Below are 13,135 nucleotides of genomic sequence, written 5' to 3'. Positions count from 1 at the left end.
TACTATCAGGTACAGTAGTATAATATCAGCATCTACTGTAATACTATCAGGTACAGTAGTATAATATCAGTATCTACTGTAATACTATCAGGTACAGTAGTATAATATCAGTATCTACTGTAATACTATCAGGTACAGTAGTATAATATCAGTATCTACTGTTATACTATCAGGTATAGTAGTATAATATCAGTATGTACTGTTATACTATCAGGTATAGTAGTATAATATTCGAGCCAGGGTTGCCTTCCAGAGAGACATCAGAGATTGTAACATTCTCTGTTTCACGGAAAAATGTCTGTCTCGGGATATGTTGTCGGAATCGGTTCAGCCACCGGGCTTCTCCGTGCATCACGTCGACAGAGATAAACACCTCTCTGGGAAGAGGAAGGGCAGGGGTGTATGCTTCCTGATTAATGACTCATGGTGTAATCATAACAACTTACAGGAACTCAAATCCTTCTGCTCCATAGGTGCGGCTATGGAGACATATGTCTCCGAATCCCTGCGTCAGGGGTACATTCGGTCCTCCACTTCACCCGTCTCCTCGAGTTTCTTTTTTTTTTTGTGAAGAAGAAGGATGGAGGTCTGCGCCCGTGCATTGATTATCGAGGTCTCAATCAAATCACGGTGGGGTACAGTTACCCCGCTACCTCTGATCGCCACGGCGATTGAGTTAATGCACGGGGGGGGGGGGGGGCGCTTCTTCTTCACTAAACTGGATCTCAGGAGTGCGTACGACCTGGTGCGTATCCGAGAGGGAGACGAGTGGAAGACAGCGTTTAGTACCACCTCAGGGCATTATGGGTACCTCGTCATGCCGTACGGGTTAAAGAATGCTCCATCAGTCTTCCAATCCTTTGTAGATGAGATTTTCAGGGACCTGCACGGTTAGGGTGTAGTGGTGTATATCGATGACATTCTGATTTACTCCGCTACACGCGCCGAGTATGTGTCCCTGGTGCGCAGGGTGCTTGGTCGCCTGTTGGAGCATGACCTGTACGTCAAGGCTGAGAAATGCCTGTTCTTTCAACAGTCCGTCTCCTTTTTAGGTTATCGCCTTTCCACGTCAGGAGTGGAGATGGAAAGTGACCGCATTGCAGCCGTGCGTAATTGGCCGACTCCCACCACGGTAAAGGAGGTGCAGCGATTTTTAGGGTTTGCCAATTACTACCGGAGGTTTATCCGGGGTTTTGGTCAGGTAGCTGCTCCCATTACCTCACTGCAGAAGGGGGGTCCGGTGCGCTTGCAGTGGTCAGCTGGGGCGGACAAGGCTTTTAGGCACCTGAAGGCTCTGTTTACCTCGGTTCCTGTGTTGGCTCATCCGGATCCCTCTTTGCAATTCATAGTGGAGGTGGATGCATCTGAGGCTGGGATAGGAGCTGTGCTCTCTCAGCGTTCGGGTACGCCACCTAAGCTCCGCCCCTGTGCCTTCTTCTCTAAGAAGCTCAGCCCGGCGAAGTGAAACTATGATGTGGGGGACCGGGAGCTGTTGGCTGTCGTCAAGGCCTTGAAGGGGTGGAGACATTGGCTTGAGGGGGCTAAACACCCTTTTCTCATCTGGACTGACCACCGCAATCTGGAGTACATCCGGGAGGCGAGGAGACTGAATTCTCGCCAGGCAAGGTGGGCCATGTTTTTCACCCGTTTTGTGTTTACCCTCTCTTACAGACCAGGCTCTCAGAACGTCAAGGCAGACGCACTGTCCCGGCTGTATGACACAGAGGAGCGGTCCATGGATCCCACTCCCAGCCTCTTGTTTGGTGGCACCGGTAGTATGGGAGCTGGACGCGGACATTGAGCGGGCGTCACGTGCAGAGCCCGTTCCCCCTCAGTGTCCAGCTGGGCATCTGTAAGTTCCGTCTGCTGTCCGCGACCGATTGATCTACTGGGCTCACACGTCACCCTCCTCTGGTCATCCTGGGATCGGTCGGACGATGCGCTGTCTTAGTGGGAAGTACTGCTGGCCCACCTTAGCTAAGGACGTGAGGGTTTATGTTTCCTCCTGCTCGGTGTGCGCCCAGTGCAAGGTTCCTAGACACCTACCCAGGGGTAAGTTCCAGGGGTATCATCCGGTTCTGGCCCCTTGGCATCAGAGTCAGACCAAAGCTCCTGCAGTGGACGACTGGTTCCGGCGCGCGGAGGAAACCTGGGAAACCGCTCACGTCCACCTTCAGCGCGCCGTGCGGTGCCAGAAAGTTGGCACAGACCATCAAAACAGTGAGGTTCCCCTCCACCTGCCCTGCCGGAAGCTGGGTCCGCGGTTTGTGGGGCCGTTTAAAGTCCTGAGGAGAGTGAACGAGGTATGTTACAGGTTACAGCTTCCCCCCCATTACCGCATTAACCCCTCGTTCCATGTGTCTCTCCTCAGGCCAGTGGTGGCTGGCCCGCTCCAGGAGTCTGAGGTGCGGGAGGTTCCTCCGCCCCCTCTGGACATCGAGGGGGCCCCGGCGTACTCCGTTCGATCCATCCTGGATTCGAGACGTCTGGCGAGGGGCCTTCAGTACCTCGTGGACTGGGAGGGGTACGGTCCGAAGAGGAGATGCTGGGTTCCGGTGGAGGACGTGTTAGATCATTCCATGCTGCGAGAGTTCCATCGTCTCCATCCGGATCGCCCTGCGCCTCGTCCTCCGGGTCGTCCCTGAGGCCGGTGTCGACGCACTGCTGGAGCCGCGCGTCGGGGGGGGGGGTACTGTCACGACTTCTGCCGAAGTCGATGCCCCTCCTTGTTCGGGCGGTGCTCGGCGGTCGACGTCACCGGTCTTCTAGCCATCATTGATCCATTTTCCATTGGTTTTGTCTTGTCTTCCTACACACCTGGTTCCAATCCCATTCATTACATGTTGTGTATTTAACCCTTTGTTTCCCCTCATGTCCTTGTCAGAGATTGTTTGTTGTTTTGTGTTGTCATTGTGGTGCGCAACAGGTTTTTTTTTTACCCATGTTTCCTTTTTTATTGTACTTTGGTTTTTGAAGTTTGTTTTTTAATTTATTAAACTACTCCAGTTCCACCAAGCTTGTTTCTCCTGCGCTTGACTTCTCTGCCACCTACACACACGCCTTGACAAGAGGAAACATCTCAAGGATGATCACTGGAAACAGGAAGCACCTGAGCTCCATTTCGAGTCTCATAACAAAAGGGTCTGAATACTGATGTAAATAAAGTATTTCTATTTATTATTTGTTTTAAATACATTCGCAAACAATTTCTGAAAACCTGTTTTACGCTTTGTCATTATTGGTGTATTGTGTGTAGATCGATGAAGATTTGTATTTATTTAATCCAATTTTTTCCACAAAATGTGGAAAAAGTCAAGGCCTCTGAATAACTTTCTGAATGTGCTGAGGGAGTGTTGGGAAAGTTCAGCGTTACTTCCTGATTGAAATTTAAAGGCAATGTTTCCCTGCAGGCCGTAGACTGCATTCACGATAAACACTGCATATGTCGGCTCAACGGGGAATTCCCCTTTTAAAATTTCTATCTCGCAATCTGTGAGGCTTCAGCGGATTGAATAGAGCTCTTTATTTTCATACGGTTTTAATCTTCGTTAGTCAGCACCTGTGTATCAGCTCATGCTTTTGTTTACCAACGTTAGGTCACCTCTGATGTTTACCTGTCCTGATATGACTCTTTTAGCCAACGCTAGGTCACCTCTGATGTTTACCTGTCCTGATATGACTCTTTTAGCCAACGCTAGGTCACCTCTGATGTTTACCTGTCCTGATGACTCCTATAGTGAACAACGTTAGGTCACCTCTGATGTTTACCCGTCCCGATGACTCCTATAGTGAACAACGTTAGGTCACCTCTGATGTCTCACCTGTCCTCATACAGTCAGACTCCTATAGTGAACAGGACTCCAGTCCGTCCATAGACACAGTTACATCTCCCCCTAGTGGATCAAAGCAGCCAGTGCAGCACATTCAGAATCCTATCACCTACAGGACTCCAGTCCGTCCATAGACACAGTTACATCTCCCCCTAGTGGATCAAAGCAGCCAGTGCAGCACATTCAGAATACTACACAATAACTCAGGCTCTATTTGTATTGGTCCCGGTACACATAGTTATCAGATGTTATCTCAGGTGTAGTGAGATGCTTGTGTTTCTAGCTCCAACAGTGCAGTAATATCTAACAATACACACCCCCCCCCCAAAAAAAAAATGTTTAAGAAATATCAGAACGAACAAACGTCAGAGTCCGGAATATAAATATATTTACACTGTATGTATACAATGGTGTTTATAGACAGTATATGAATAGAAAAGGTGTGTACAGCAGTAGTTATATAGAATACAGTATATACATATGTAGTAGACAGCAGTAGTTATATAGAATACAGTATATACATATGAAGTAGACAGCAGTAGTTATATAGGATAAACCAGGACTAGAATACAGTATATACATATGAAGTGGACAGCAGTAGTTATATAGGATGAACCATGTCTAGAATACAGTATATACATATGAAGTGGACAGCAGTAGTTATATAGAATACAGTATATACATATGAAGTGGACAGCAGTAGTTATATAGAATACAGTATATACATATGAAGTAGACAGCAGTATTTATATAGAATACAGTATATACATATGAAGTGGACAGCAGTAGTTATATAGGATAAACCATGACTAGAATACAGTATATACATATGAAGTGGACAGCAGTAGTTATATAGAATACAGTATATACATATGAAGTGGACAGCAGTATTTATATAGAATACAGTATATACATATGAAGTAGACAGCAGTAGTTATATAGAATACAGTATATACATATGAAGTAGACAGCAGTATTTATATAGAATACAGTATATACATATGAAGTAGACAGCAGTAGTTATATAGAATACAGTATATACATATGAAGTGGACAGCAGTAGTTATATAGGATGAACCATGACTAGAATACAGTATATACATATGAAGTAGACAGCAGTAGTTATATAGAATACAGTATATACATATGAAGTGGACAGCAGTAGTTATATGGGATGAACCAGGACTAAAATACAGGTGTCACGTTCTGACCAGTAAAGTGGTTATTTGTTATTATAGTTTGGTCAGGAAGTGGCAGGGGGGTATTTGTTTTATATGGTTTGGGATGTGTGTATGTAGAGGGGTGTTTGGTTTATGTGTTCCGGGTTTTTTTTGTCATTGTTCTATGTTAGTGTATTTCTATGTTCTGTCTAGTCATTTCTATTTCTATGTTTAGGTAATTGGGGTTGGGGGCCTTCAATTGGAGGCAGCTGTCTATCGTTACCTCTGATTGAAGGTCCTATAAATAGGAAAGTGTTTGTCATGGGATTAGTGGGAGTGTTTTTTTTTCATAGCTGTGTGTTGCCTGCAAGACTGTTTGTCGTCCGTTTATCGTTTTCTTGTTTTGTTTATTAAGTGTTCACATAAAAACTGAAATATGAGCACTCAGCCCGCTGCACCTTGGTCCATCCATTACGACGACCATTACAACAGGGGGGGGGGGGCTGAGGTCATGGAAGACCTTCTAGATGGTAGCGTAGTGAACAAGCTATCCTTGATGATCGTCTTGGCCAGGGGCACTCGAAAACTATTTGAAAAGGTCAGGATGGATTATGTAATTTATCGACGTGGTAACAAACCCCCCACCTCGCAGCCGCTGCAATCCCAAACTTTCAACACCCCTCTTGTTGGGCGGAGAGAAAATCGTGCAGTTTTAAAAGGTGCAATTGTATCCATCTTGAATGGGGCAGAGATTTTTTTTTTTGGGGGGGGACATTTTAAACCTCATTTCCTGTATTTCTACACATTCTTCCATGTTTTATGTGTGTTTATATGATACAAGGACCGAAGCCTGAACTTAAGTAAAAAAGGGAGGAGACCCGCGGTCCGTATTGACCCCGTTCTGGGTCCGGATCCGGTCCGTAGTCCGCCAGTTGACTACCATGGGGAGGGGAGGGGGGGGGGGTCTTCGGCCATAGAATACAGGAGACCTACAGCTGTAGACATGACAACAATAGAAAGACGTCTTCCTGAACTTGTATCTATCTGTGTTAATTGGAAAATGATTTAGAAAAAAGGTTGACAGAAACTCATGTTCATCCACTCATCGATGGTTTATTAAATATGCATTGGAATATCAACCACTTTATGAACGCTTATAGCTTCTTATAACACGTCATAGCTTCTTATAACACGTCATAGCTCCTTATAACACGTCATGGGTTGTAACACATGGGTTATAACAAGTCATAGCTTCTTATAACACGTCATAGCTCCTTATAACACGTCATAGCTCCTTATAACAAGTCATAGCTTCTTATAACACGTCATAGCTCCTTATAACACGTCATAGCTCCTTATAACAAGTCATAGCTTCTTATAACAAGTCATAGCTCCTTATAACACATCATAGCTTCTTAAAACACGTCATAGGTTATAACATGTCATAGCTCCGTATAACACGTCATAGCTCCTTATAACACATCATAGCTTCTTAAAACACGTCATAGGTTATAACACGTTATAGCGCCTTATAACACGTTATAGCTCCTTATAACACGTCATAGCTCCTTATAACACACTGTGCAGGTCCTCCTCTGTGAAGGGGTGAGAAGGGTTAGAGAGGGTGTGAAGGCTGGTGCTGGGTGTCTTGATGATGATGATGAAGAGGGTGTGAAGGCTGGTGCAGGATGTCGTAATGATGATGATGATGAAGAGGGTGTGAAGGCTGGTGCTGGGTGTCTTAATGATGATGATGAAGAGGGTGTGAAGGCTGGTGCTGGGTGTCATAATGATGATGATGATGAAGAGGGTGTGAAGGCTGGTGCTGGGTGTCTTAATGATGATGATGAAGAGGGTGTGAAGGCTGGTGCTGGGTGTCATAATGATGATGATGATGAAGAGGGTGTGAAGGCTGGTGCTGGGGTGTCTTGATGATGATGATGATGATGATGAAGAGGGTGTGAAGGCTGGTGCTGGGTGTCATAATGATGATGATGATGAAGAGGGTGTGAAGGCTGGTGCTGGGGTGTCTTGATGATGATGATGATGAAGAGGGTGTGAAGGCTGGTGCTGGGGTGTCTTGATGATGATGATGATGAAGAGGGTGTGAAGGCTGGTGCTGGGTGTCATAATGATGATGATGATGAAGAGGGTGTGAAGGCTGGTGCTGGGTGTCTTGATGATGATGATGATGAAGAGGGGTCCTCCTCACCTCTCTACTATCAGCTGATGTGTGCTGCTGAACGTTTTGGTTTAAAATGGCTGCCGTGCGTGGGGGGGGGGGGGCCCTGGGTGTCGTCCCCCCCCCCCAGGTGGGGGTGTAACTGCCATCTACAGGTGGTTGGGGTGAGACTCCTCCGCCTCCATTATAATACAAAGCCGACTGAGGAGAGGAACAACACTGCATTATAAACCCCCTTATGAACTGTTATAGCATAGAGACCGATTGACATTAGCTGTCAAGTCACCAGATACTTCCGCCGTCCAGCCCAATGCTCGCTGGGAGATGTTAGCCGGGGGGGGGGGGGGGGGGGGGGGGGGGGGGGGGGGGGGGGGGGGGGGGGGGGGGGCAGTGAAGCAGCCAGCAGCTGGTCTGTGGTGGATTATTGATCAGGACCAAGCTGATACAGTATTATTGATTATTGATTGGCAGACACCAGAGACAACATGAACATAGACTCTCCTCCCCCCTTTGAGAGAGTCAGAGCAAAGCTGCCTCTAGACTCTACAGGCACCGATCTAAAGGTCACTTCCTGTCCTGTCAGGTTGACTGATCCGAGGTCAGTTCTACAGGGCCAGAGTTAGTGAGCACTACAGTCCTGCCAGGTTGACTGATCCCAGGTCAGTTCTACAGGGCCAGAGTTAGTGAGCACTACAGTCCTGTCCTGTCAGGTTGACTGATCCCAGGGCAGTTCTACAGGACCAGAGTTAGTGAGCACTACAGTCCAGTCAGGTTGACTGATCCCAGGGCAGTTCTACAGGACCAGAGTTAGTGAGCACTACAGTCCAGTCAGGTTGACTGATCCCAGGGCAGTTCTACAGGACCAGAGTTAGTGAGCACTACAGTCCAGTCAGGTTGACTGATCCAGAGTTAGTAAGACGTTGTCCCCTGATCGCTCAATGTTCTGCTTGTTGATTGGCCACAATTAGACAGGTCTGCTTGTTGATTGGCCGGTTAGACAGTTCTGCTTGTTGATTGGCCAGTTACAGTTCTGCTTGTTGATTGGCCAGTTACAGTTCTGCTTGTTGATTGGCCAGTTAGACAGTTCTGCTTGTTGATTGGCCAATTAGACAGTTCTGCTTGTTGATTGGCCAATTAGACAGTTCTGCTTGTTGATTGGTCAGTTAGACAGTTCTGCTTGTTGATTGGCCAATTAGACAGTTCTGCTTGTTGATTGGCCAGTTAGACAGTTCTGCTTGTTGATTGGCCAGTTAGACAGTTCTGCTTGTTGATTGGCCAGTTAGACAGTGCTGCTTGTTGATTGGCCAGTTAGACAGTGCTGCTTGTTGATTGGCCAGTTACACAGTTCTGCTTGTTGATTGGTCAGTTAGACAGTTCTGCTTGTTGATTGGCCAGTTACACAGTTCTGCTTGTTGATTGGCCAGTTACACAGTTCTGCTTGTTGATTGGCCAATTAGACAGTTCTGCTTGTTGATTGGCCAATTAGACAGTTCTGCTTGTTGATTGGCCAATTAGACAGTTCTGCTTGTTGATTGGCCAGTTACACAGTTCTGACAGGCAGCTGTAACTCCGCTGTGAATTGTCCTTCCTGTCTGTCTGTCTGTCTGTCTGTCTGTCTGTCTGTCTGTCTGTCTGTCTGTCTGTCTGTGTCTGTCTGTCTGTGTCTGTCTGTCTATGCCCACTGTTGGTTCTGACTCTCTCCAGATATCTTGTCTTGAGCCTTGACAACCTGTGGAGAAGACAAGAGGCCACATGTTAGAGATGGGCAGTAAATAGTCTGTACTTATTATAGGACTGTAGGTTAATGTACAACATAGAGGATAGACAGGGATGTTACCAGCCTCTCTACAACACAGAGGATAGACAGGGATGTTACCCGTCTCTCTACAACATAGAGGACAGACAGGGATGTTACCAGCCTCTCTACAACATAGAGGATAGACAGGGATGTTACCAGCCTCTCTACAACATAGAGGATAGACAGGGATGTTACAGTCTCTCTACAACATAGAGGATAGACAGGGATGTTACCAGCCTCTCTACAACATAGAGGATAGACAGGGATGTTACAGTCTCTCTACAACATAGAGGATAGACAGGGATGTTACCAGCCTCTCTACAACATAGAGGATAGACAGGGATGTTACCAGCCTCTCTACAACACAGAGGATAGACAGGGATGTTACCAGCCTCTCTACAACATAGAGGATAGACAGGGATGTTACAGTCTCTCTACAACATAGAGGATAGACAGGGATGTTACCAGCCTCTCTACAACATAGAGGATAGACAGGGATGTTACAGTCTCTCTACAACATAGAGGATAGACAGGGATGTTACCAGCCTCTCTACAACATAGAGGATAGACAGGGATGTTACCAGCCTCTCTACAACATAGAGGATAGACAGGGATGTTACAGGGATGTTACAGTCTCTCTACAACAGAGGATAGACAGGGATGTTACAGCCTCTCTACAACATAGAGGATAGACAGGGATGTTACCAGCCTCTACAACACAGAGGATAGACAGGGATGTTACCAGCCTCTCTACAACATAGAGGATAGACAGGGATGTTACAGTCTCTCTACAACATGGAGGATAGACAGGGATGTTACAGGGATGTTACAGTCTCTCTACAACAGAGGATAGACAGGGATGTTACCGGTCTCTCTACAACAGAGGATAGACAGGGATGTTACAGTCTCTCTACAACATAGAGGATAGACAGGGATGTTACAGGGATGTTACAGCCTCTCTACAACATAGAGGATAGACAGGGATGTTACCAGTCTCTCTACAACATAGAGGATAGACAGGGATGTTACAGTCTCTCTACAACATAGAGGACAGACAGGGATGTTACAGTCTCTCTACAACATAGAGGACAGACAGGGATGTTACCAGCCTCTCTACAACAGAGGATAGACAGGGATGTTACAGTCTCTCTACAACATAGAGGATAGACAGGGATGTTACCAGCCTCTCTACAACATAGAGGACAGACAGGGATGTTACAGTCTCTCTACAACATAGAGGATAGACAGGGATGTTACAGTCTCTCTACAACATAGAGGATAGACAGGGATGTTACCAGTCTCTCTACAACATAGAGGATAGACAGGGATGTTACAGTCTCTCTACAACATAGAGGATAGACAGGGATGTTACCAGCCTCTCTACAACATAGAGGATAGACAGGGATGTTAGTCTCTCTACAACATAGAGGATAGACAGGGATGTTACCAGTCTCTCTACAACATAGAGGATAGACAGGGATGTTACAGTCTCTCTACAACATAGAGGATAGACAGGGATGTTACAGTCTCTCTACAACATAGAGGATAGACAGGGATGTTACCAGTCTCTCTACAACATAGAGGATAGACAGGGATGTTAGAGTCTCTCTACAACATAGAGGATAGACAGGGATGTTACCAGTCTCTCTACAACATAGAGGATAGACAGGGATGTTACCAGCCTCTCTACAACATAGAGGATAGACAGGGATGTTACCAGCCTCTCTACAACATAGAGGATAGACAGGGATGTTACCAGCCTCTCTACAACATAGAGGATAGACAGGGATGTTACCAGTCTCTCTACAACATAGAGGATAGACAGGGATGTTACCAGTCTCTCTACAAACATAGAGGATAGACAGGGATGTACCAGCCTCTCTACAACATAGAGGATAGACAGGGATGTTACCAGCCTCTCTACAACATAGAGGATAGACAGGGATGTTACCAGTCTCTCTACAACATAGAGGATAGACAGGGATGTTACCAGTCTCTCTACAACATAGAGGACAGACAGGGATGTTTACAGTCTCTCTACAACATAGAGGATAGACAGGGATGTTACCAGCCTCTCTACAACATAGAGGATAGACAGGGATGTTACCAGCCTCTCTACAACATAGAGGATAGACAGGGATGTTACCAGTCTCTCTACAACATAGAGGACAGACAGGGATGTTACCCGTCTCTCTACAACATAGAGGACAGACAGGGATGTTACAGGGTTGATCCTCTCTACAACATAGAGGATAGACAGGGATGTTACAGTCTCTCTACAACATAGAGGATAGACAGGGATGTTACCAGTCTCTCTACAACATAGAGGATAGACAGGGATGTTACCAGTCTCTCTACAACAGAGGATAGACAGGGATGTTAGTCTCTCTACAACAGAGGATAGACAGGGATGTTACAGCCTCTCTACAACATAGAGGATAGACAGGGATGTTACAGCCTCTCTACAACATAGAGGATAGACAGGGATGTTACCAGTCTCTCTACAACATAGAGGATAGACAGGGATGTTACCAGTCTCTCTACAACATAGAGGATAGACAGGGATGTTACAGCCTCTCTACAACATAGAGGATAGACAGGGATGTTACCAGTCTCTCTACAACATAGAGGATAGACAGGGATGTTACCAGTCTCTCTACAACAGAGGACAGACAGGGATGTTACAGGGTTGAGATGAAGGCCCAACCCAATTCAAACAAACCCCTGGCATCACTGCAGCAGAAAACAGTCATCATCATTCCATCTCTCCTTACTCTTTCATCCAGCAGCCAATGTTGCTCCAAGCCACCATCCTCCTCCTGGAGTTTCCAGTATCAGCCTCTCCCATCATCATCATCATCATCATCACAGTTCGGTAGGAGTCCAGTTCAACCCCGGGACTTCTCTCTGCCTCTCTAGCCCTGGGCCCAGCTCACTCCAGGTACCTCTCTAACCCTGGGCCCAGCTCACTCCAGATACCTCTCTAACCCTGGGTCCAGCTCACTCCAGATACCGCTCTAACCCTGGGTCCAGCTCACTCCAGATACCTCTCTAACCCTGGGCCCAGCTCACTCCAGATACCTCTCTAGCCCTGGGCCCAGCTCACTCCACAGATACCTCTCTAACCCTGGGTCCAGCTCACTCCAGATACCTCTCTAACCCTGGGCCCAGCTCACTCCAGATACCTCTCTAGCCCTGGGCCCAGCTCACTCCAGGTACCTCTCTAACCCTGGGTCCAGCTCACTCCAGATACCTCTCTAGCCCTGGGCCCAGCTCACTCCAGGTACCTCTCTAGCCCTGGGCCCAGCTCACTCCAGGTACCTCTCTAACCCTGGGTCCAGCTCACTCCAGATACCTCTCTAACCCTGGGCCCAGCTCACTCCAGATACCTCTCTAACCCTGGGCCCAGCTCACTCCAGGTACCTCTCTAACCCTGGGCCCAGCTCACTCCAGATACCTCTCTAGCCCTGGGCCCAGCTCACTCCAGATACCTCTCTAGCCCTGGGTCCAGCTCACTCCAGATACCTCTCTAGCCCTGGGTCCAGCTCACTCCAGATACCTCTCTAACCCTGGGACCAGCTCACTCCAGATACCTCTCTAACCCTGGGCCCAGCTCACTCCAGATACCTCTCTAGCCCTGGGCCCAGCTCACTCCAGATACCTCTCTAACCCTGGGTCCAGCTCACTCCAGATACCTCTCTAACCCTGGGCCCAGCTCACTCCAGATACCTCTCTAACCCTGGGCCCAGCTCACTCCAGATACCTCTCGAACACATCGAGTTCTGTGTCCGTGTCGTAAGGGACAGAGGCCGGGTCAGATAGTACACCTAGATCCACCAGCGCCTGGTCCATATCTTCCGGTAGAAACACTATCCCCACATTCAAGACGATGTATTCCATTAGAAAGGCATAGTATAGGATTAAAACGTTCACAAAAAACAGGCCCAGATAAAACATATAGGATAGTTCGTTGAGGAGCGATTCCAACGAATCTAGTCGAGTATAAGTTGAGTGTCATAGAAAAACTAAACCGGAAAGTTTAGCTCAGCTATGTTGATAAGGACAGGAGGCAATGTCATTGCTCGGAGGCTAGCAGTAACATGAACAGTGTATTTTGGAGTGTCCATTTCTGCGGTGACAGCAATGATTCGTCCTGAAAATGCCA

At 47.1% G+C, this 13,135-nt stretch overlaps 1 protein-coding gene across 1 annotated transcript; it reads right to left on the bottom strand.

Moving 5' to 3' along the window:
• Positions 1-6,083: 6,083 nt before the first annotated feature.
• LOC115183992 (dexamethasone-induced protein homolog) lies at positions 6,084-12,984 on the bottom strand (the record flags this gene model as incomplete). The annotated part of the gene is made up of 2 exons (XM_029744989.1): positions 6,084-8,901; positions 11,745-12,984. A coding segment is annotated over one exon (264 nt), but the record flags the coding sequence as incomplete, so codon positions are not given.
• Between the last annotated feature and the right edge of the window lie 151 nt (positions 12,985-13,135).

This window comes from Salmo trutta, unplaced genomic scaffold, assembly GCF_901001165.1.
Source record: "Salmo trutta unplaced genomic scaffold, fSalTru1.1, whole genome shotgun sequence".
NCBI lineage: Eukaryota > Metazoa > Chordata > Actinopteri > Salmoniformes > Salmonidae > Salmo > Salmo trutta.
The sequence above is the reverse complement of the archived record's forward strand: the minus strand, read 5'-3'. Positions and strand labels throughout refer to the sequence as shown.